This window comes from Diadema setosum, chromosome 4 (assembly GCF_964275005.1).
Source record: "Diadema setosum chromosome 4, eeDiaSeto1, whole genome shotgun sequence".
NCBI lineage: Eukaryota > Metazoa > Echinodermata > Echinoidea > Diadematoida > Diadematidae > Diadema > Diadema setosum.
Genome location: NC_092688.1, coordinates 20,383,122 through 20,409,525, shown reverse-complemented (window position 1 = coordinate 20,409,525; position 26,404 = coordinate 20,383,122). Strand labels below are relative to the sequence as shown.

Here is a 26,404-nt window from a genome sequence, read left to right as displayed (position 1 = left end):
TCATCCTGGTCGTAATCTGCGCTCAAAATCAAAAAATCTCCTCTCTGAAATAAGTGTCAAATCTAAGACATATGGTGATAGGTCTTTTGGAAAAATGGCACCCTCATTATGGAATAATCTCCCTCTCAGTGTTAGATGCATTACAGATTTTGATAAATTCAAATCTGTGTTAAAAACCCACCTTTTTGACAATTGTTGATTACATGTTTGAATTAGAGAAATATGTGATAGATTTTGTTTCATTATTTTGTACACGCATAGAGACTATTTGTATGGTATTATGCGTTTCTAAGAACTGACTATTATTATTATTATGTGATGGGGATTTGAACCCACGACCTACCAGCCTGCAGTATGGTAGCGGCCCACTCCCTCTGGCCCTGCAGGAGTGCTCGGTGTAGCCTCCAGCTCCTCTGGATGACTGCAGCACAGTGGTTCAGCTGCTTCAGACGACAGCTTTCCAGATACTCAAGCTACAAAGATGGAACATACACTGACTTCAGTGTCACTATTAAAAAGGTTAAGGATTTAGCCTCCTTCAAGCCTTGGCAGACAGCGCATACGCAGACTGCAATGTTACTCAGAGGTCAAGGGTTAGCCTCATTCAAGTTTTGGCGGACAGAACATACACTGATTTCAGTGGCACTCATTAAAGGCCAAGGGTTAGTATGCTTCAAGTCTTGGAAGCCACTACAGATTAAACTGATCCTCCTTTGATAGCCTACAAAAACTATATAAATCACTTTACATTTGCACAATCTAGACATCTTAGGAATCTTCAAATTCTAATGAATTTATATGCAAATCATATCATTTGGTTTTGCATTTGAAACAATCAAAATAGAGTACAAAAGTATCAATGATACCAGCTCTTACTTGTAATGCATTGCCTTTAAAAAAATTCTTTTGATTACATTTACCTGTCCCTCTCTCAGGAAAATCTTGGTCTTTCCAAGGTGTGCTCCCCTTACACCATCTGACTCATTTTCCTTGTTCTCCTCACCGAACAAGATCCTGTGAAAGAGTCTACACCTCTCCCTCAGTGACAGAATAGTGCTGTCCAGATCACAGTGTGGTACCAGCATTCTGTACCTCTCCCAGAAGCTAGCATGAGTCAATCTACATATGACAACAGGACGATATGGGTAATGATTTCTATTAAACAAACTAGTAAGAAAAGCCTTATGCAGCTGTCTTTTCTTATAATCCACAGAACATCTTCTTTCATGTAGTATACTGTTCATACCATAACAAACAGCATCCTTTTTTTTTAAGACTGCTTCCATACACTGAAAATTGCTGAGGCAAATGCATGCTTTCAAGGCCAGTATATTCATGAAAAGTTAAACACAATATGGTTTTTTGTTTGTTTTGTTTGAAATACAAAAATGTCAATCAACATTTGGTAACTTGCAAGTGGACAAAGATGAGAACAACATGTGGGTTCGCTGTCAACCTGGAAAAAAAAAAGGATAGAAACTAGAAAAGCACTAGAGAGTACAGACCATTGCCAAGCAGCTCATTTCCACCCATACACACATAATGTGCTGAAAATGGCCTTACTTCCCAATGATGAATCCTTTCTAATGTTTCTCTACCGTAGATTCCTGCTGGCTGGTACAAAGTTGGGCCTTCATTAGGCATATTAAAACACTGGTCACATGACAGCTCTAGTCCAATCACTTTTTTTTAATATCCATGACATCATTTTGTAGCAGAGAAAAGCTTGTCCACTCACTTGGCGGGGAAGCCTGCAGCACTGATGGCGACAGTCTCCAGTACACCACAGGCCCTCAGCTGGGACGCCACAAAGCGACTGTCAAAGGAATCCGGCTGGCACTGCCTGTTGGGCTTGATGCATCGGATGTAATGAGGACTCGTCGCTGTCAGCGTCTTCATCAGCTCACTCAGTGATTCCTGCATTCCAAGTGAGGAGTCATGGGTCAAAGGTCATACCAAAGCTTCTTTGTAACCTAATAGGATTGGAATCGGTTGTAACTGCTGCTTAAGTTTTGATGGTAATGATGCAATGACACAATGGTCTGATACTTTCCCTAAAATTGTGATTTTTGTAACATTCCCCTGTTTGTTAGACTAGTCAACTTTCTGGTCGATTCAAGCACAAGATAAAAAACACATTGATTACATGACTTTCTTGCCCTCATTGGCTCCATTATACCTCTATAACATTAATGATGGTTCCAATGTATCTCATTTCTTTCTGCCAGGCTACAAGGATATCACAATCAAATACGACAACATACTGCAGCCAGCTGAACATACTATCCCAAAGAATGAAATGCATTCTTCACAATTCCCCCGCTGTTTAAGTGTAAAAGTATATCAGAGAAAAACTTTGTGTGTGTTTTTTTATCACACACAGCTACACGACCAGGACTTGGGTTGCTTTATCTGATAGTGCATGCACAAAAAGGTTATTAACTTTACACTGAGTAACCTGGTACAACTGTATTACAACAATTGAATAAACAGATGAATGGGGGGGGGGGGGAAGTATCAATGTCTTACTCTCTACTGACTTGTTGTCGGCAAGAAACAAGCCCTCAAGAATCCAGAGACAAACATTAGTGTGTATTTTACCATCCAAGGTTCTTACTTTGAAACGTGACACCACTGTCTTGCTCATACTGGACTTATTGCTCTTGTTCTGGAGATCCTGAAATGTAAGAGAATGATACGATGCACAATTTAAACAAAAGTACTTATACATTTATCTGAACACAATTTCTTGCCCTTAAAACTGTGAAAATATAACTTTACTTCATAAAAGATCCTGTAATCTATCAGTGAGTTCCATAAACTTTGCGATTTGTTTGGGTTTTTTTATATGTTTTGTTTCACTCCCTTTGATCCTCTGTTCACCAAGTAATCAGTGGTATTCAGTGGAAAGAGACTATGAAAATTCAAAATTTCAAGGATCGACAGGAGACTTTAAAAATTCAGAATTTTAGGATCTGCCATCTTTTCATTTCATCGCTTTGGAATCAATACGATCTGTTGTAGAAGTGTGTATGTATTTGTTGTTGTTGGCAGATGAAGAGTGAATGCTTGCAGGGTGCTCAAGGCTGGTAGTAGAATCATTGCCATCACTGAGCCAACGAAGAGGGTCTTTGAGATAACTAGTAACTCCAAGGAGATGCTCATGTTCATTCTCACGTGCAAACTGATGCATGAGAAGGGCTATCGATGCACACTATCATATAGCGATTTCAACTTGTCTCTCTCTGGACGATAGTGTATTAAAAAAGGTTGGCCGCTCTAACTTGATTTCAGAGCAAATCAATCTGGATTCTGCCCTCACAGAAGAGGCGAATCCTCCTGAACATCTTTATCAGAACCTCACCTGGATCCTGGCTAGCTCTGGCCCCATGATCTTGGATAGGAAAGGACTGGTGCTGGCTTGGAGGACTTCCACCAGCTCCAGAGGGATAGGATCCTACACCACGATGAACACAAATTGGAAATCCATATTACCTTTAAAATTACAATATTTTCCTCAGAATCTCCACATGCATCCTCACCTTTCTAGATGGTGAAAGATATCACTCCATCAACATTAATATTATCTAATTTGTTGCAATCACCACTAACATTTCTAATCAGAATCATTAATCTTTATCTCCCTGTGTATCACTCTCACAAATATCTAATCTAATCTAATCTAACCTGAATATCTCCTGGATTGCAAAAACTTTCACCAAGTGTATTGACCAGAGCTCTGCCCAATAGTATAATATGTCCTACAAATTACTACAGTACTATGATGCAATTGGAGGGTAAAAAATGGCTACCAGACAGCAGGGATGCCAACCTTGTGAACAGCATTGCAGTATTTTGAGGGCTGAAAAGGCATATTTTTGGTGGAAGAACAGTATTTTTACCTTTCCCCTAATAGACATACAGCGTATATAGACATGGGAGATATGTAGAACTACAATTTGAGAAAAGTAGTATTTACCATGAAACCTGCAGCATTTTTGTTTAGAAAAAAGACACAGTACAAAATACTGTTAAAAAAAAAGAAAAAAGTGAGTGTTGGCATCTCTGGGATAGTACTTCGTCTGACCTTGGTCTTTTCAATGAGTCCGTAGACGTTGTAGGTAACGTTGCCAGCATAGTGGCGGATGGTGAAGGCTGGATGGGGGTGGCCCAGGGGAGCCTTGGAGAGGTAGGGACTCTCCACAGCAGCCAGCAGCTTGGTCTCAAAGGAAGTCATGTCTGACTGTCGGTTTAACCTGCACTCCTGGGGGAGCAACAATGATGAGGGACACAAGTCACAGATGGTCTGAACATGCCGCAAAGAATTCTCATTCAAGTTTCATGTTTAATGTTCCATGTTTCATTTATTTCATTTTCAAGTGCACGGATGAACAACACAAACTCAAAACAAAATAAAAGTAAAGTATGTAGGAGGTCTGTCATCACAACCAAACTTGAACAGAAACCTGTTGGTGATTTTCAAGATATACACAGTGTAACAGAAACACAGATATAACTGAATTTGAACTGAAAACATGACTTATTTCAGATGTGTAGAAATGTGATATACTCAAGAAAATGTTGTCTTTATTCTTGCAGGAGGTCGGTTGTGCTGTCCAGAAAACCTGGCACGCACCAGACAGTATTTTATTTACTTTGAAAATGGTGCAAAACTGCACAGTTTTGAATATTGATATTCTTTAATACACGAAGAAAGTTATTAAGGAACCACCAGGCTTATTCATGTGTCTTTAAAAGCAGAAATACTTTGTACAAAACATTCAACAAGAAGCAAAAGACAGTCCACCACCATGTGCTACTCCCAAACTCATACAAAACAAAAATAATGCAGCACAGCAATGATAGGCAAACAATGCTGGAAAAGCTGGAATACAGTCAGATATTAGTTCAGTTCTTGGTAGAAATCTAAATTGATTTCTGTCTGGTACTATATTCTTATTTGAGCTCATTTGTGACTTGACATTTCACAAAACTGATGACATAAAAAGATCAAAGAGAGAAGGAAAAGACTGGAAGCCATTTTCTCACTGATGAAGACCAACAGTATCAAACCAATTGACATCAAGGCAGTTCAAAGAAAAAAAAACTACTACAATTTGTTTTCCCTACCTCATTCATGAGAGAAAAGACGCTCAGCTTTCCTTCGATAGTCTCCACGCACGGCTGATTGTCACTAAAGTTGCAGAAGGTCCATGAAATGCCCTCCTTTTCATATTCCTCCTACACAAACAAAACGATATCATAGCAAATCATACTCCAGAACATGCAAAATCTGGACATTCATCACTTAGAGGTGCAATCATTGAGTTCGCAAGCACTATTCACATTCATAAAACCTTCCTATGCCATTTCAAACTGTTTGTCTCAGTGCGTATTTCCTCTCTGTTCAAAAGAAAAGAACACAACTCCTATTGAACTCATACATCTATTCTTTACAGTGCTTCTTCATGACTATGATCTTGACATACACCATAAGACTTCATGCAAGAAGCCTGCATGAATTTTGGTTTACAATGATATGGAAAAAAAAATACAAACAAACAAACTTGCAGCAAAGTAATGTTTGAATATGTATAGTCTTGGGACAGCATCACTCACGATTGTATATCAGACAAATTGTTTTTAACCAGTTGAGGACAGACTGATTTCGCTACAACACGCAATTCCCATAGACACCTGCCTGAGTATACTCGGGACTCGTCCTCAACGGGTTAAGAAGTACCGGTACAAAGAATAATCACACACAGCAAGAACGCAGCTTTATTTCTTGGTGTAATGTGCTATGAATACTACTGTATACCACTCCAAATTGTCAAATCATCTTAAAAATGAGTTCACATCAATGCCAAAACCAAACTATAGTTTCTCCCCAAAGGTGGCAAATACCCCAGTTTCATAAATAAACAAGGCTACATTCACAGACTGCAGGAATACCTACAGTGAGACCATACATGTAGCTGAGACAAATCTTTGCTCACCTGTGCTGAACGAAGGAAGTGGGTGACAAAGTGCTGCTGAAGCTTCTCATTTGCATAATTTATGCAGAGCTGCTCCAGGCTGTTGCTCTGGAAACTCTCAAATCCGTAGATGTCGAGCAGGCCGATGAAAGAATGCCACTGATTGGCTGAGGTGTGCTTGTTCAGGAAGGCAACGAGCCAATCAAAGAGTCTGGAAGAAAACAACCACAAAATCAAACCACAAAGACAATTAAAATCAGTCAATTTCAAATTGTTTAAAGTTTGAAGTTAAAACAGCTTATGTGTTACCTGATAGTTTATAATGTAACTTATCAGGATCATGACATTTGATTTCACAAATCAGTATTCCTTTGACAGCCCGAGGAACTAACACTCTCAATTATCAGCAAGCCAATATAATCATCAGCGTCTCTTTTCCAGTAATATTGTTATTTGATTTGTAAAGCGTCTTATGGGCAGAAGTGGAAAAGTTTGTATTAAGAAATATAGAAAGGTGGTTGGCCTATACATGCTAAAATTTTTCTATGCAAGGGATTTCAATTAATCCGTTGACTTTCCCTTAAATCATTCTTAATCATTGCATCATAGGAACACATTACAACACATTTATTTTTCCTTAGCAACACAACGTGCACAAATAGTTTAGATACAAAATAGAACAAAAAAGCATGTACATACATAATCAACACATATATCAATTGTCTGCTGCAAATACATTAAGACCTAAAACAAGCAACTCTTACATAAGTCTCGGTAACGTGGGGACACCTTGGAGTGGGAAGGCTGGCCTGGCTCAGGTATATTTGAGAATTCCTATAATAACTTATTGCGTACAGCTTTATCATTTATCTCTAAATGCAAGTACACACAAATCTGAATAATATCGATTGGAGTCAAAAGATACAGATGAGAGTATGAATCATTGTACACAATCATTCATTAGCTGATGGGTATTTCGAACGTGCCTCTGGTGGGTATTGAATGAAGATCAATTCAATCAGACCACCCATGAATCCTCACACTACCGGGTCTTGAAACAAAAAGTGCAGTTCACATGACTGACTGTATCCATCGCACTACAGTGGAAACTCGATATAAAGAGATCTGCTGTAACAAAATATCTGATATAACAAACTAATTTCTCCGGTCCAGGGTGCTACATAAGCACTTGCCCGATTGCCCGGGCCAAGTGAAAATCAAAGTTGAGCAAGTGTTTTGGAACAATGAGAAAAATGCTTGCCCAAATAGGGCAAGCAGAATGTTTTGAAGCCAGCTTTTTTTTTTTCATTTTTCCACCTTTCAAACCCACAAAGCTAGTCCAACAGAAGCCCAAGGATAATGACTGTTTAGTGATCAATACAAAGCACTGAAATTTCATTTCAGCAACTATCCAACATTTTGCAAGCATTACCAACACTCAATTGAACCGAGTTTGTTTCTCCAACTATCCAACATTTTGAAAGCAATACCAACACTCGATTGAACCGAGTTTGTTTCTCCAACTATCCAACATTTTGCAAGCATTACCAACACTCGACTGAACCGAGTTTGTTTCTCCAATGTGTCAAGCCCTTGGCTTACATGATGTACAAGTGATTTTCTTAATTTTATTTTCTGATATTTTTGTACTTTCTGTTTGGGCAAGTAAGATTCATGTTCGGGCAAGTGTTCTGCTACAATTTAAAGATCTGCTTGCCCGACTGGGCAAGTGGTTAAAAAAAAGCTATGTAGCACCCTGCAGTCCTAATGAATTTATTTCCTTTGTTTTATATTGTTTATTGACTACTGATATAACAAAATATCTAATATAAAGAACAAATTGTCTTGGTCCCAATGATCTCGTTATAATGAGTTTCTACTGTACTATGTAACCCACCTGGCATAGATGACCTTTGACATACAGTCCCTCCTAACCCCAGCCTCCTCCACGGAGCATGGTTTCATGAAGACACTCTGTCTCTTGCTGTGCGAGGCTGTGATGCGGCGGAAGGTGAGCGCTGTCAGCAGACCGTCCCGGTCCAGCCCCAGCAGATGGCAGGCCTGCTCCAAGGCGTGACCACACTCTACAGAGAACACACAGCCAGAGCAATATTAAAGCCAGTTTGAAGTTTAGCTTATGTGCACATGGCTATATCGTCGCTGGGGTGACAAGACCTTGTATTTCAAATTTTGGTGAAAATCACTTTTTGGGGTTAATGTCAGATAATCAGTTAAGTGATGTCTTGTCCAAATCCTAGCTGTCTCACCCCCCAAAATGAAGCCCCTACGGCATGTCAAAGGGACGTCTATCGCATTTGATAACACGCTTTGGCTGCCATGTTTTGGGATTGTTTTTACTCTCCTGAACATTTAAAATTTTGTCGATACAAAGACTTGTAGCACCAGCAACGATAGCCTCTTTGTTTTCTCAGTTGGTTAGGCACTTCATTCATTTTCAAAGCAACAAAATGCATAAGCTTGCCTGACATTACAATTTATGGAATTCATCAGTCATGTTCATCCAATGGATGACCATGCATAGACAAGGTGAGCAGAATGGTTCATCAGCTAACACTTGGGAAAGCATCCATTTCATTATTTTGAATTGAATGTATTGCAATCTTTTCTATTGATATTGCAAAATACCACTTTTGCTGTCAGGTGAATGTTGGCAAGCACTATTTGTAAGGATTACTTGAATAAGCACATCTATTTATACTAACTATATAATAATTCATAAAGGCTTATCTCGTTGGATTTAAAAACCATTATGCCTGTCAGTACAAATTACCTTTTCTGCTCATGTTCAAACTGGAATTCTGAACTGGCTTTTTGAGCAAGTGGTGCTGATTTATAAGCATGTTTTTCAGTGGGGAGGGCGTGTTATCTTGGCAACCTAGGATCATACATCTACATGATAGTCCAAAGAAACTTGTATATCTTACTCAACAGTTGATGTGCTTAAGCACTGAGCTTTACATGATTTTAAAGCTTTTTCATCTGCTGTCAGTGATCCATTAAAACTTGACCTACTTGCAAAGTTAGCTAGTAATGTGCAAGGACTGAAACTTTACGACAGTTACCTCAGAAGAACTCTTCTTAGGAAAATACAATTTGACACAGGTTATAATTCTTTGTATGAAACGCCGAGGTAATAGACGGACATACCTTCTTCATTGAGCTCACATGGATCACACTCCTCCTCACACGTAAACTCAAGATTGCCCAAGTGAAGAATACCACTCAGTACCTGTTGGAGGAGGGATACACTTATTTGAGATATATGTCACATTGTACAGTCAGAACAGTTATGAAACCATTTTTTTAAATATAGCAATAATGGACTAATCACACAAAAAATGACATAAAAATGTAATGACATGTTATGGTGCCAAACTAGATTCAATATAATATTGTTTTCCACATATCCGATATCACAGACTTGACATGTGTCGAAGCACTGATTTACAGTTGACTCAGAAACATCTATGAAATGATGAGGAGTTGAAAAGTGCATCCGTGAGAAATGAGCAATCTTTTCACACCTAAAACTTGAATGATTCAAGATCACTTCTCCAAGTATCAAATGACTGACATCGTTTTCTTACAGACAGCTATCTTGATTTTGGTTATGCAGTTGGTTTATCTAATGGCCTAATACGTATTGCTCAAACAAGGTAGATGACAGTCCATTTCTTTAAAGTTTTAGAAGCAAAGAAAAAAAAATCATTTTTATATCAGGTTATTGTACAAGTACTCTTTATGAATCTTTCCACCAGTGCAACTATTTACTAAACATGTTGAAAGAGAGAAGAAAACTCCTGGAATATCTCACCTGAAATATGTTGTCTTGATGTAAGTGGTTCAAGCCAACACTCTTCATGGCGGACTGGGTCTTGCCAAACACTTGGTTCTCATTGGTTACTCCATGCTCCATCTCTTCAACTGGGAGGTAGGCGAACGTGACATCATCCCCAGTGGGTGTGGTCAAACCCCAGTCTGATTTCTGGTCACTCGTTGAATCATTGATGAGCTGGAACAGAGAGAGGGGGGGGGGGATACTTGGGGGATAATACTGTTTCAAGACAATGCCATGTGTGAATGCACATGTACGAGTACAGCATACCACAGTATTTCTCATGTCATCTCAAAAGACTTACCTCAGGATTTCTCATGTTATCTCAAAAGACAAGAATGTGAAAGTATTACAGAGCAAGAATTGCTCAGAGTTGGGTGGATTACATGTGAGTACAGCCCTGTCTATAGCGGCCATCCAGCACAGAGATAAAGAGTTGTTGTTATAGACGGGTGGCTGCCACTATAGGCAGGTTCTCCATTCTGTCATGTGTATCACTCACATACATGTACATATATTATCATAATTTACATCTATAAGTACTTACATGTACATGTATGTGATATTTCATGAACTGAACAATGCAATTATTGAAAACGTTATTGCACCCTAGTGTGAATATGGCAGGCGAGCTATTCACAGGTTTATTACTCTGCCTGAATGATCGTTGAACTGTTCAACAAGCATGATCAACACAGCTGCAAAACAGAAATATATGCTGAATTATCAACTTGGCCGCGCTTTGTATGGGTCTATGGCTGATAAACACAGGTTAAAATCTTTTGCAAGATACAAACTTGGCGACCCCTCAGCTGGCCAAGTCAGACAGGTGGCCACTATACACAGGGTCTTCAACATGAATTTTCTCTCAGGGGGGATTTCTTCAGTGGCCATAAATGACAGGTGGCCGACATACACAGGAGGCCCAAGGCAGGTTTGACTGTACTTAACACACAACTCTTTCACAAGCTAGGATACTCCCGGAGTGATCAGATATTTCATAGGGCTTTCATAGGTCATCATTTCTATGTCGATCTCACCTGATAAAAGATGTGAAAGTTGGTCTCTCCTGTGGCTTGGTGGACCACCCTCGTCTTCTCCAGGAGGTAGGTTTGGATGGAAGCTCCAATAACATGGGAACCTCTGTGAAGAAGATGCACCAATCATGTAAACCAAATTGTGATACACATTGCAGGACACCATTTCCAAAGCAAGACCAAATTTGACACATATGAGATTGATTGCAAGAGAGTATAATCAAAGCCAATGAAAGACATTTTCGGAATTCATTTATCTGATCTCGTAGCTTTAACTACTGTAATCCATTAATGGAAATACAAAAAGTACAATAATGCACTTCAAATACTCTTTTCCTTATATCTATATCATGCATCATCAATGCTTATAGGAGCTACACGTATGTGAATAAAATCTGTATGGTGTATGTATACAACATGTAGATATGATTACAGTTAACTAAATAACGTTAGAAAGATAGGCGGATAGACAGACAGAATAAAAATAATAGATGCAAAGAGAGAAAATGGATTTATGATGTATAAAGGAACTGGGCAGCAGGCTGGATGAAGAGAAATAACTGAATGAATGATTGACTGCAAAGAGGTGGATAAAGAATACAAACTTCTACATGAAGAGAAAAATACAGAATCTTTCCTCCTGAAAAAGCCAATGCCAGTACTCATTTGACAGAGATACAAATTAAACAATAAGAAAATCTCACCTGTCAAACTGGAGTTGAATGTACTTCCCAAATCTGCTGCTGTTATGATTCCTTGGGGTTCCAGCATTACCTGAGGAATAAAGGACCAAAATATTCTGACAAATTAACTACTGTGCCAAGTTGTCCACACAGGTAGGTGTGTGCTTCATACAAATCCCACTTTGGTCAAATTTCCTTGCAAAACATATCCTATGCTAATTCAAACTGTACCTTATTTTGATGGACTGTATTTTCATTAAAAGGGTTTACATAGGACGTCAATTGAATTTTGATATCTTTTTGACAGTCAACAGAGTTGATGCCCAGTTAATGCATGATGAAAGAAATTCAACTCTCGAGATGTATCAGAGTACTTTTCACAAATGTTATTATGTAACTTTCATGATGCCACTTGAAAATTAGAAAATCTTGTCCTCATCCACCCTGTGCAAGTCTAAAAATGGTAGTCAGGGAGACGGATTGAGCGCTTCCTTATGTAGGAAAGACGGTAAAAAAAAAGATGAACTTTTGCGAGTCAGGATTATTAAAGAACTTGTGGCAGTCAGTGCCTGTTCTTGATTCCAATGGAATTGGCTCCAGTAAGAGCATGGGCATTACTTTCACAGGTCTTACAATTTCACAGTACCAAATTAAAGACCAAGGATCAAACTCTTTGAGTCATCAAGTTATTTGACTGCATAAACAGTAAGGCTGTCACCCAAGGTAGCAGTCCTCTTGTCTCCTTCAAAACTAATGACTATTGCCTCAAGCAGCTTTATAAACCTTGTTTTTCTATATAAAACAAAACATTATGGCATGTTGTGCCTCCATTCAGATTCAAAGAAATATGAAATCCTCAGCAAAGAATTGACTCACCGAAGGCTTCCAAGATGGGGTTTGAATCCAGGATCCTCCTCTCAATGCACTTGACAGGTGGTGGAGAAAATCCCCTGGATACAAAATTCATAATGATAAGAGATTACCTAATCCCCTTAATCAGTTCAATGTCACCATGGCCTACCTCTTGGACTGTAGAATGTTTTGACACCTTAGTGGGTTTGCTATACTAAACTCTACAACTACTGTAAAAGTGGAAATTTTTGCAGTGTTGGAATTTTGACTCATTTCGCGCAACCAGGAACTAGTGCGAAGATAAAAGCACACAAATATTTTTGTTTGGTATATGTCTCTCCAGTTGATGTCTTGATGCCATGAAATTAAAAACATGCGAAACTCATCTTACGCAGCCGTGTGCAACAAATAACTCATGCGAAAATATCCACTTTTACAGTAGGTCAACTTTGGACAGATTACTGAATGCTGATGAAAAGCTTGGCAAGTTAGGCTAGGTAAATGTATGTGGGTTCATAAAGGGTAAAAGGAGTGGGGGAGATACTGAATTGAAGTGCTGCCTTTGTTTTTAAAATAATGGAATTTGTTTGTACACCAACAATAACATGAGATTATTTGTTTACTGACAAACAGTCTCCTCCATCTGTATACTTAATGAAATATATGTACATGTATTACTTACGTGATTATGTACTGAGTACTCCTGTTTATATGTCCATGATTTACGAATATGTTTGATATTGTAATACTTAGTTTTGTTCTACACAAGTGGAGATAAAAAAAACTTACTGAACTGAACACTATGCACAGTAAACTGCGCTGTCAGTATACCCTTAATTTATGCAATGCTATGAATGTCACAAAAAAGTAAAAACATAGGAACAAAAGTTATTTCAATTCACATAATTTTTTACAAGTATAGATCCAGACCATCATTTATTTCTGGGGAGTTCCTGTTTCAGGCATGGTGACTTCATAATCAAACTCACCCTGGGTTCTTGTAGAGTGCTACCGATGTGAGGTATTTCATGAGACATCTGGTGTTCCATGTCTACATGTGCAGAATGGAAGAGAATCATAATCAAGATCATAATCATGTTTATGTATCTTTAGGCCAGTGGAGCATTAGGTTTGATAATATTTGATAATGTTTGATATATTAAATTCAGCAATGTCATTATTAGAAAATTTAATTTTGGAAACAATGAAAGGAGCGACTACTGTGGTTCACCTAAAGAACTTTTGTCTGGCATGCGAAATTAGTAAATCCAGATACATATCTGTGTTTTCCACATACAAAATGGGTAAAAATTTGGAGAGGCTATGCTTGCATAGTACACACTGCAAACTCGAAGAAGGCATTCCACAATATTGCATGTACACTTGCATGTGTTTAAATATGAGTTCCAAATTGATTTTGATGTTGAATATACTCTTGAATCATAAAGAAACGAAATATTGCTTGAGTGCATATGTAAAAATGTGAAGCTAGCATCTGCTATTGCATTAACAAGAGAAGGACTTGCAGTATTCATCTTTAAGGGTGGCTCAGCACAATGTACATGAATGAAATCCATTTGGCAAATGACAGCTAGAGAAAACGAATGGAGACCAACCTTTCCAGCACCACTCTCTCCACTGACCACAATGGACTGATTTGGACAGTCGAGGGCATAGCGCAAACTGGAGAAGGCCTTCTCAGCAATGGCAAAAACATGAGGGCTACCATTCTGTGAGAGAAGACAATGTGTCTGTTGCAGTCAAACCTGTATCATGTCATTTCTCCATAATCTTTGATAATTTTTTTCCTTTTACCAGGGAAAATAGGCAAAGGAAAACAAAACAATGGAAAGCTGGACAAAAGAACGATCAATCTGCATGAACACAACAATTAGTCCTACAAAGAAACATACAATTAGCCTATTAGAAGTGGATAATGAATGTTCTGTGCCTTATTTCACCCCGGAGAAAGGATTACAGGTCATGATTATTCTTGCCTATTTGGGACACATGATCATTTTGTCCACTGTCTTTTGAAATAAAAACATGTCTGTGATTGCAGGCATTGGGTGAGAAATAAACAGAATGTTACTCATGGAACTTTGAAGCTTTTGCACATAAATACTACTTGTCCATAATGGCAATGGGGATAAAGTATGGTAAAAATTTAAAACGAATTCAACAAATCTGTGTCAAATTTGTGTTTAGTCAGTTTCCCCAGTTCAAGTTTCTTTTCTTCCTTTTGTGCATGTTGTTAAGTGATTGACTGCTATTTAAAGGGAAAGTATAGTTTTTGGATGTGACTTTATCTTCAGGTTTATAACATTTTTTGGTGAGATAATGAGCAACCTCTAACGAAATATGAAAGAGCATGTAATTTCAAGAAGGATTCAACATTTATTTGATGAAAATTGGTCTTGAAATGGCCGAGATATCAAAAAGAGCAATCCTAATAAAATTGACAGGCCACAGCTTTTATTAGGATCTCTTTGTTTTACCTTCTTTTTGGATATCTCAGTCATTTCAAAACCGATTTTCAGCAAACAAACTTTTGATTCCCCTTAGAATTGTATGCTTTTTAACATTTTATTGAGTGGTTTCTAAATATCTCGCAAAACGTTACAAGCTGAATCCTCACCTCAACCAGTACTGTACAGTCCCTTTAATATGCATTATTTGACTTGTTTGTCTGCCCACCTGTGAGTTGCTTTGCTGGTGATAGCTCTGGATGACCTCATCTTCATAGAGGCCAGGAATCTCCTTGAAGGGGTTCAGTGAGACCAGGGTGATGCCTGCCTTGCTGCAGACGTGAGAGTTCAGGAACCGGTGTCTGAGGCTCTCGAGAACTGAGGAAGAACAAAGTACAGCAATATCTTTAATCTGAGGACTAGTGACTGGTTGCTTTAAAGAAGTTCGATATGAGCTCATGGAGAAATGACCATGAAACCATGTTACGATTAACAGTTCATTTCAATGAGTAGCACTTCTAAACCAACATCTTTACTACTCCTTTAAAACAGGTCAAACTTCCACTCAACCTAAGCATTTGACAACATGACAGGCATTACTAAAGAATGAGTAGAAGCTCACAGTGACACAAGAACTATTGAGAGGCAACAACATGGTTCAATGAGAACTTCTCATTCTGGCCTTTGCAGTGTGCCTGGAGCATAATAGGCATTCTCGCTTCTTCACTGGGATAATTTGATGCAATGCACTCTTTGTGAGCTGGTGCTTCAGTTAGGACTCACAATGATTGTAATTTTTAAAATGTCCCTAGGTTTATAGCCATATTCACCAGGAGTAATTTGAGTGCTCGAGAGAGAGAGAGAGAGAGAGAGTCAAAAGAGATTGTTGGTGCTGTCTAAGGCTTTTCAGTTTGAAGAATGAAACCATGACACTGACAGTCAATGTTGCGACCTCGTCCAAATCAAGATCTCACCTTCTGCTTCATTCAGAGGTGACAGCTGGGTCAGGTCGTCGACCTCCAAGTAGTTGTTACTACCACGAAGCAAAAGCACATCCTCTTTAATAATGGGAACGTCCCGCACCTGCATTAACACCAGACAGACATTTCAATCAATCACAGCTCTGTGACATCCATCGATAAAGGATTCCTACCGCATTAAGACACTGTTAATGCAAGTCAAACACTTGCCCAAATAGGGGTAGGGCTGGAGATAGGAAATTCTCCTAATATACTTTGTTCATGCATGCCTGAAAATGAGCTAAATTATACCATTATTAGTTATTATGTTACCATACATTAACAGCAACAAGTTGTAGGAAGTGCCATTAATACCAATCTTTCACACTAGATACTATCATTAAAAGCTATTGAGAAGGACATTTCAAGAAAAAAAAAATACACCTGCATAACATGTACATTGGTTTTCCTAAGATTGCTTTTTGGTACCCGATAAACGTAGTCATGATACTGCACTAAACATGCTTTCAAAACACGCTACTTACTAGCTGACCAGTAAATACACAAATTACAAGGAAGGCACATGGAAAATTGATAAAACAGAAAAGGCTAATTCATACCTGAATATCATGATGGAAAGGATGCTTTGCCACAGCATAGATTAAAGTTTGCTTTCCTTCATACCTGCATCAGCTACCCCTTTAAGTACTGCATTACATGTAGTACACTTACCTCTCCATTTTCCAAGCAGACTGGAACTTTCCCATTTTTCGCTGGTCCCGCAACAGCTGCACCTTGCCAGGCTTCCTGAGAGTCTGTCCCGGTATCAGCCAACCAAACTCTCATGCCCTGTGTGGATAGATTTATTTATCTTTTTAACAGACACCATGCACAATATTCCTCTGAGATTTTTGGCTCATCATTTTGACTGCATCAATCAGCATTGATTCAACATTAGCCATTTTGTTCATTCATCATACAATTCATAATTTTTTTATTGGATTGTTGGAAACTTCCACTTGACACCAAACCCTCTCCCAGCGATTCCTGAAGATTGAAATAACAGAATTGTTTTTATGGCATGTCTCTTGCAAAGTCCACCCTCTGCAGTGAATAGAATTTACTGCATCTTCATAAGTTTGCAAACTTTTCTTCAACAAAAGGGTCAGGGTAGAGTTGTCTTTTCTGATTACACTCCATGAATAAATTCTTTGAGATGACTTTCAAAGGGTTTCACAGTAACTTTGTGCTTCTAAAGGTTTTTGGGGTCTTTTTTCTTTGTATAAAGAGAGATGGATACATCTCTATTATCAAGTGATGTTGAATGACAACATTATTATAGAAAGCAAAATTAACATATTTGTACAAGATATGAAGTCCCTTTCCTCATTGGTCCACTTCTCTGTGTATATGCAAGTGAGGTTTAATGGGAAGGAGGATAGAGGTTACCTTCTGGAAACACCTTTTGGGTTTTGTCACTGGAGGCTTGCGAGGTACTGCTTTCTGCCCATTTTTCTGGACCTGTAGGAAAACGTACAAATATACATACAGTGTAATGTATGTCAGGCACCGAGTACTAGAGTTCTCTATAACATTACGAATATAGGCCTAGATCCTACTACAAGAACTATAATTTTACTAGAGTAGATTCCACCAATGTAGGAGAGTATCTACTACTAGACCTAGAGCATGAAGTTGCGTCTACTACTAGATTCAAGAATTATGCATTGCCAGAGCAACACACAAGTTTGTACAAAGTCTGATCAATGTAAAGGTAAAATCAAAATGTCTAATTTAAGTGCAAACTTTAAAGAGCAAAAATCAAAACCAAAACAAACACTTGTCACAAGATGATCATCAGCTCAGAACAAGATTCAGCTTTATTTTTAAATAATAGATCTGATGACTCATCTGCTCAGAACAAGTTTCAGCTTTATTTCCATGAGAGATCTAGACAGAGTCTATAGAGTCTAGTCTAGACTCTATACTTTTTGACTACACAACTTACTCTTGATGGGGAATTGGGCCAGTCGGGTGCAATATTAAACCCTCATTTCATTTGCTATTTCATTTCATTTTGTGTACAGTGTGCTTTACTGTGATTTGCATTCTGTGATTGCCAAAGGCAAATTTAAATATAAGTAGATTAGTTGTTTAAAATGAGTAACGATAACGATAATAATAACCATTACAATAGAACACGGGATTAAAAATTAAACAAAAGTAAAACAAAACAAACCAAAAAATAAGGTAGATCTATTACAGTTAGATTTCTAGTCTAGGCCAGGGCCCGCCCAGTCCCCAGTATCCGTTAAGTCGAGAATCACCTTTCTTGTACGTTACACAACTTCGGATTATCACTCATCGTGCTTATAACGTGTAGCAAGTGCCAAGTGTCCAATTAGACAATGATACCATCATCATTATCATCATCATCATCATCATGCCAGAAGTAAGAATCTTCAAGGAACAAGGTTGAATGAAGGAAGCAGACAGACTGACAATTACGGACACTTACCAACCATGCCGCGCACCGACTTCCACCTCCAAACAAACCAAGGGAAAGACTTCCTTTTGAGACAGCCAACCCCAATCACACTAGCAGTAGCACTAAATACAATGTAAGTGCAGATGCCGACTATACAACTCTACCTAGCCTAACCTTGCTTGCGATACACATGGATGCACGCACTCACTCTTGGGTGGCTGTCTCAAAAGGAACTCTTGCCAAACCAAGTCCAAAAAGAAGATGAAAAACACTACATCACTACAAATTGTAGCTCTACTACTACTAGTACGTAAGAGTATGGATAGGTTTAGTATTGCATTGAATGGCCAGTGCAGGTTTGTTTACATTAAACCAATTCTGTTTAGTTTCTACTTCTAACCGTTTAACGCTCTAGAGCTAGGTCTAGATTCTAATGTTAGATCTAGGACCTAACCCATTAAATCTAACGACGGTTAGACCGACCGGTCGTCGACTTTATTAATATGGCCAGGAATACTAGATTCTAGGGCCTAATTAACCGCAGAGCGCCCCGCGCCGGGGTTAGGGCCTAATTAATTAGAAACAAAATCAAATCTGAGTATTGTCATGATTGTAACAATGACCAATGTTAATCAATTCAGATTAGGCCTAGATCTACCTAAGTCAAGTATATTGCCTTAGCTCTAGGCCTATATAAATTAGATACATATAGCAACATAGCAGTGACTGTACAATTGATACATATTTCTATTTTCATATTAGGGGCCGTACTTGATAAAATAAGCTCATTCGGAGTGAGTGCGATGTCTAACGTTAAATTGGTCATGTCACACACACGTAATCAAACGTCAGGGACTATTATGTTAGACTAGGACAGTGCAGAAGTGATGAGTACAATACCGGTACCACATCCCTGCATGTGTCTGCAGCCCACTTTGTAAATCATACGAATTCGACTAACCTTGTTATTGTGAGAGCTTGCATTAACCCTTTTATTTGCATCATCTGGTTGTAACTCCCTCAAAATGCTTGCCATTGCGTTGAAAGATCTTCTACAAAACACATAGAGATGGTAGGCCTACGTGGATAAATCCTTGATTGTAAACGAGTTTGAATTTCGCTCTTTGATCCGTGACGTTTCTTTTCATTCGGCGAGATCGATCGATCGTCAATATACTGTACTGAGTAATGCCCACAGAGGGCGCCACAGCTACTAGAAACACAGAACTACACAAGAGTTCTGTGACTAGAAGCCGTACCGTCGCTGGGGCGACAAGACCTCGTATCTCAAAAATGTCAAATGTTCAGGATAGCCAAAAAACATGGCGGCCAAAGCACTATACTGAATGGGATAGCCGTTCCTTTGACATGCCGTGGTGGCTTCATTTTTGGGGTAAGACAGCTGGGATTTGGACGACCACTAATGCAAAAAAGTCATTTTCACCAAAATTTGAGATACAAGGTCTTGTCACCCCAGCGACGCGTACAGAGTAACCGCAGAGCCGTTTGTACTACTAGTACTAGTAGTGTTGGAAAAACATTTTACCCATTTTAACTATAGTAGGCACCTACAGAGATAACACTGTTATTGATATGAGCACCGCCGGCGGAACGTTTTCAGAAGTGGGGGGGGGGCGATGACAAGCAAAAAAAAAAAAAAAAAAAGAAAAAAGAAACAGAAAAAAGTGGGGACCCAAAATGGTTCCGCCGGCAATTATGAGTAATAGCTGAATAGTTTTCAATTTAATTTGATTTAATTGGAGATGATTTGAATATGAAAGCATGAATCATTTTCATTAAATCCATGATTGTTCCTGATTTTGGTCAAATTTGAACCCTCTGTACAACATTGAACTTTACACAGGAACCAATGATGTTTATGTGAGTGTGTGCTACAATGACCCAGAAGAATAGACATGAATACCACGAATACCACCTTTTCATATAGCTCTGCTGACTACTGTATATAGGCTTCTGGTCTCTTGCTCCAAGGCACATGAATGCTTTATTAATAATTCGTGATGGACTGCCCTGGGCACTGCTAGTCTGAATTCATGGTAAAGGGTAAAATGCATGCACATAAAAAGAAGATAAGCACCTGGCGTTTTTCGTGCTTGCATACACTACATTTTAGGATGAATAAAGACTTGCTGGGATAGTAGCATTTCTCATGAATATACAATAGAGCATTAAAACCCTGGCCATTGTTCAGGACTATATATAGGCCTATAGTTGTCTGGGTGTTTCTAACCACACACTCCCATCATGGATCTAATATACATGGACTGTTGAAGGAGGTTTGAGAAATGGAGTTCCCAACTAGCTGTAAACATTCAAACAGCTGTCAGTTTTCTTTTGACGTACAAAAGAATTCCACAGGTGCATTTGTGACTTTGATGATCGGGGTTCGATGCCGCCGTCTTTCAGAGCAAAGAGACGATTCATTTGGAACGCTAACATCATGAACATAAAGTCGGCTATATTTTGTTTGATTTTGCATTTAAGGATATTAAATTCTGATGGTAAGGCATACATAAAAGAAAGTACGCAGTAACCCCTGTCTAGGATTATGTCAAAAAGTGTAAATCCGAGACGTACATTGTGAAAATATTTGAACTGCACCCTTACTGGAAAATCGATTATCATCTTTCCGATCATTTCGACAAATGAAACTGATATGGTATAATCTTCAAGTGTAGTTCTTTATTCATTTATATGTTAGATTAGTGTAAAAACATGTAAAGTTGGGTAATTTCAATTCTTATTTCATCAATTTTTGTGGATTTTTTATTCGCACATCCCTGTGTCTGTACCTTTATGTACCGCTCATGTTTCATAAGCAAGGGACAGCGAAAAGTAATTACCATCATAAAGACATATCTTCCATTGAGAGTGATGAGTCATGATGCAATGCCACATGAATCAATTGTCTTCCTATATCTGTGAGGCAGCTCTAGTTTAGCACATACTTCAAATATTTCTTAGTGGCGGCATCAAACATGGGATCAAAGATAGTGACACTGTTGTCACTCCATCTCTTGAATCTCCTTGGACTGTTCACGGCAGTCTTTCTTTGATGTAATCGTCGTCGCCGACACAATGTAGTGCATCTTAATGAGTACAGTCAGGTGTCTGGACAATAACGACTGTGTGATCATAATAAATCGTCACTAACAAAAAAAAATCGTTTCCCTCATTTCAGTCTTGTTTCGCTGATGTGCCTTTTTTTTCTAGACGGAATAATACAGATGATGAGGAGCAGCAAAACCTGATATCATGACAAATATTGTGTCAAAAGATGGGTAATTGCTGATTCGCACATTTTCGCACACGCATAAGACCTTGTCTAATGGCAAGACATGTCCTGTTCTCTACCATTATCGTCCCTTTTTGCTCTGGAATAAGCAGCGGAAAAGTGAAATATTGAGATCACAAATGACAATCACTCTGCCAAAATGTTAGCTTTCTTTTAAAATCTGCCTGCTTCTCCCAAGCAAATTTTTTTGACATTGTTTGAGGCATGATTTCCTAACATACACCGCAACTGCACATTCACTTTACTTGATTTTTGTGAGTTATTTTCTTCTGCGCATTATACTTTAGATTATTTTCTCGAATCTCCGTCTTGTTCTTCTCCCAGCTTGCTGGCGGCGGTAACGATCATGGGATCAAAGCAGTGAAGCATGCTATGTCTTTGTGGCGCTTTTGAGATGTAAAGGTGCATGAATTAATTAACGATACGATGAATGTCCTTGTATTGTATACATCAGGTACATGATCCCATACACATCAATTGACCCCTGTGAAAAGTTAAAGTTTTGTACACAGAGGGTTGAAAATGGGGCAAAATCTGAACCCTAACTTCAAAATATACCTTGAATCTAATGAAACTGGATTAAGCTTTTATTTTGAAATTACCTTCAACAAAATTGTACACTATTCGGCTATTGCTCACACTATTGCTCACATCAATTTCAGAGTTGTCTGATATATAGCTTTTTAAGGATCAAAAGTGGGAAATGTTTTTTTGTAACACTTGCTCGACGTGAAAAAAAAAAAAGCTGAGGCCTGACGCTGGAGGGGGGGGGGGGCCTCGGGGGGATCTTATTAACTTCTTCTGGTGGAATCGAGGGAAACCCCTTCTCTCTTTATATGCCAAAGAATAACGGGTTTTATGAGTTTACATTCTTTGAATACATCATAATTATTGCAGGTAATGTGGGTGTTTTGTTTTGTTTTGTTCTCTCTTTGTCAACTCTTTTTTTTTTCACTAGAGTAGCATCTTTATAGGCCTATCAATTAAAGTTACAATAACCTTAAAAGTAATGATATATTCTTCTTTCTCAAGGGAATAGTCTCTTCAGTGTTGTCACATGCAGTTCAACCAGTGCACAGTATATACATATGGCGGATACAGCTACTTAATTAATCTGTCTCTTACGCACATTTTGACAGTGACTTTTATTAACTATAGCTCCAATAATTCTAGTTGGTGTATTGGGCGTAAAACGGCCATGACGACAAAAGTCAGTCGTAGGAATCATGATACATTTTCTTTTGATCTCTTGTAAATTTCAATATATATATATATATATATATATATATATATATATATATATATATATATATATATATATATATATATTTTACGAAGTGATTTCATGGATCAGTTACCATCACAGTGTAATTCTTTGTTAGTACCCAATCACTCACAGCGAGTATAGGCCTAGTATGTCTGTCCCTGGCTATAGAATCGGGACATGCGGACGCCACGTAATATGCTGACGTCACCTGGCAACCCATCTCATTCTCCCCTCATCAGACAGAGCGTCTGCCAACTTCTGCACAGCAGTATAAGGAGGAATGGCAATTTCACACTGGGATGGCTCGTCCTAAGGCATCCATAATGGGTGATAATAATCTTGTAGTTCATGTAGTTCATGTATCAAGCCTGCAGAGGCTGGTCATGGCAACTGTTTCATCACACCATAATCTGAAGAAGTTTTGTTTAGAACTAAAGGTTTGCGACTGTGAGATATTCTCTTGTTCAAAGGTCTCTCTCCCGCCCCCCCCCCCCCCCCGTAAGTCTGCGGTGAATGGCGTCGCTTTCCATCAAAGTCATTGTCAAGTGTTCAGTATCGTTAATGTTCTTATCTTTCATCACTACGAGCATGTCGCTTCAATTCCTGGACGTAGATATTGCTTGTTGTCGTGCATACTGTCTTTCGTGTGACAGAAGGACCTATACAAGGGTGTTTTTGTTCATCATTATAGAGGGGGAGAAAAAAAAGAAAAATTACAGACAAGAAAAGGAAGTAATACAAGGAATCGTGTAATCAGTATGCGGTTTGCTTTTAAATCAGTACTAAACATCCATTAATTGCCATCACAATTTAAATCATGCTGTCCTCTGATAGCTGAACATTGACACCACTCATCATTAGAGAAAAGCGCCTTAGCAAGCAAATCACACTGCGCCAGCTGAGTGGCTTGGAGACAAGCGTATACTACAAATAGCGTAGACAAGTAGAAAGCAACAACAACAAAAAATGTATATATACATATATATAATATATATATATATGATATGTAATATATATACATATGTATATATATAATATATAATAAAAACAAAAATGATGATTATATACCTCTTAATACTGCAATTAGGAAAAACGACGCGAAATTACGACACAAAAATAATCTGAATATATTACACATTTGACAAAACGACTGTACTTCAACATGAAGAGGAAAATGTTGAAGTAACACCAAAAAAGAGGGTCTGAACCAAAAAGATAATACAGACAAAAGATAGAAATTAAATGACAAGCATGTAACAAACGGTACAGCGCGATTGAAGCCCTAACACACATAAAAGCACATGGGAAAATCATTCACACGCACATCGTGACACGAGATTTCATAGAACATCGGGCAAAAATTCACCTCTAACTTGCAGCAAAATGAGGTAATCACCCCCCCCCCCCCCACAAAAAAAAAATAAAAATACGAGTAAACAAAGTGATATACATTTCGGTTCTCATTATGAAAAGTCATGTGTAACCGAACGCCGTGAATAATGGATAAGAGATCGGTGAATGTGATGGCTGATGCCAGTGACATCCCCCATCACATAATGTTATTGAAATCAACAACTTGCCGAAAAATATTGTATCTATAGTAGCTACTCGTTGCTCCACTCTCTTGTCGACATGGAAAGTGTCATCTTCAACAGATTAAGTTGCGCAGGCTACGAAAGTTCTTTTCCCTACCGTCTATAATCCTTGTCAAACAAAAATAATGTCACCTCAGGGACGTTTTCTACGCGGATTCTCTGCGTCATTACAGTGTGTATTACACTGTTCGCACGGTCGATTGCGCTGGTCTATCGCCGCCTTGTATTATGCGTCCAAAAAGTAGATGAAGAACGAATTACCTATCTTAGGTTAATTTTCTCAAAATCTCCCGGTCTCCCGTTTGACTTTGATTTTCCCCTCTCCAGCCACGTGTTTCCGGCCTATATGCTCTTTTGATATCCCACAATAACATTAGGGGAAAATTCCAGTTTGTAGGGGCATAGTCATGTTGATCGCCACGATCGTTCAAATTGAACATAATCTAGATAGGGAAGGCGAAGTATGATATGAAAGGCAAAAACGTCAGTCTCGAACGGTCGGAATTTGATACTTTGTACCCGCCGCCGTACACTCATGAACTCTCATGAACACACAGGGGACCTCGTACCAAGGAGGTACTAGGCTCGCCTAGTACCTCCTTGCTCGTACAATGTGTGGGCACGAGTTGCACCCACATTTATACACATTAGAATTTTAACCTGACGCCACTGGCACTCACGCAGCTGCGCATACGGCTCGTAGTACACAGGTTGACAAGTGCTCTGAAACTGAAAGGAAAGAATTGGGGTAAGAGAGATAAGGGTTTCTTGTCCTTGAGTAGACCGTCTCTAACTAAATTTGTAACCTATAAACGCCAAACAATATAGACCTACTCATTAATTCACATTCAAAGTTATAATGATCTATGGGTTATTCCGACTTGAAGTAGCTATAGTGCTGAGATTACTTTATGTGTGACTGGCTGGATTCTTGTACATCTTTTCCCTGAGGCATGTATATTCAACTGCTTAATTTTACTACTAGGTCCATACACAGGAGAAATTACTGTTAACCAAGTAAATAAGGGTATACACAAGAGTGGATTGATGCACTGCTCAGTTCGAGGAATGGGGGAGGGGAGGCGTTATGTCAACAAAATGTTGATTGCAGTGTAGATGTTTCTGAAGCAGCTATCTTACTGATACCTGGCCACTTTAATCTGTTTATTCTCTTTCCTACGTTCAATTGATGACACATGGTGTTCAGCCAGAGATTCCATAGCATTTCTAGAAGGCCTTCCGCTATTGATGGCTGGCGTCGACAATCGTTTTGATTGTACATAGCACAATGGCGGTTATCATGATTATGTTCCACTGTGACCGTTATAGATAAACAACATAACAATCAAAGTGGAAATAGCTATCGTCTTTGCCAACTGGCAACACCATGGCACAGATTGGCTGCCATTCGTTAATATTCCACATTTTAGATATCGTTGTAATCTTAAGCTTAGTAATTTTGTTTATGTTGTCATTTTTCATTTTGATATATTATAGACATGAAGATTTGGTACTTATCTGTAAGAGGAAGCAACTTAGATATCTTGGATAATGATTATACTATTCAATTTAGATAATACTATTCTTTATAGTGTGTAAACATTTGTACTTTACTTTGTGCTTGAATACCTTGTACTTTGATCGCCTTTTCTTTGATGATGGGAATAAAGAATTTGAATTTGAAGAATATGAATTCTTAATAGATAATAATGGTACAGTAAATTGGTTTAGAAGGGGCTGCAGGTTTCCAGCTGTAAGTGTGTGTTTGTGTGTGTGTGTGTGTGTGTGTGTGTGTGTGAGGGTGTGTGCGTGTGTGTGTGTGTGTAAAATGATATATTGGTATATGCTTTGAATATTGGTAGATGCTTTGAATGAGGCTTTTGATATATTATGGGGGAGTTATCA

The 26,404-nt window shown here is 38.5% G+C and overlaps 2 protein-coding genes across 2 annotated transcripts in view; one reads left to right on the top strand and one right to left on the bottom strand.

Moving 5' to 3' along the window:
* Positions 1–538: 538 nt before the first annotated feature.
* On the bottom strand, positions 539–16,679 carry LOC140227689 (unconventional myosin-XIX-like). The gene is made up of 19 exons (XM_072308104.1): positions 16,566–16,679; positions 15,849–15,957; positions 15,104–15,252; positions 14,023–14,136; positions 13,396–13,457; positions 12,431–12,504; positions 11,576–11,645; positions 10,875–10,977; positions 9,814–10,011; positions 9,147–9,228; positions 7,876–8,062; positions 6,000–6,189; positions 5,131–5,241; positions 4,088–4,264; positions 3,365–3,457; positions 2,618–2,677; positions 1,739–1,917; positions 921–1,119; positions 539–544 (listed from the first exon to the last, which is right to left on the bottom strand). The coding sequence occupies exons 1-19, from the start codon at positions 16,677–16,679 to the stop codon at positions 539–541; spliced, it is 2,277 nt and encodes a 758-aa protein (XP_072164205.1).
* An 8,493-nt stretch (positions 16,680–25,172) lies between these two features.
* The window catches only part of LOC140226992 (xanthine dehydrogenase/oxidase-like), a 38,410-nt gene continuing 37,178 nt past the window's right edge, over positions 25,173–26,404 (top strand). Inside the window, exon 1 of the mRNA XM_072307429.1 lies at positions 25,173–25,247. The gene's annotated coding sequence lies outside the window, so the exon portion shown is untranslated. The remainder of the gene's footprint in view (positions 25,248–26,404) is intronic.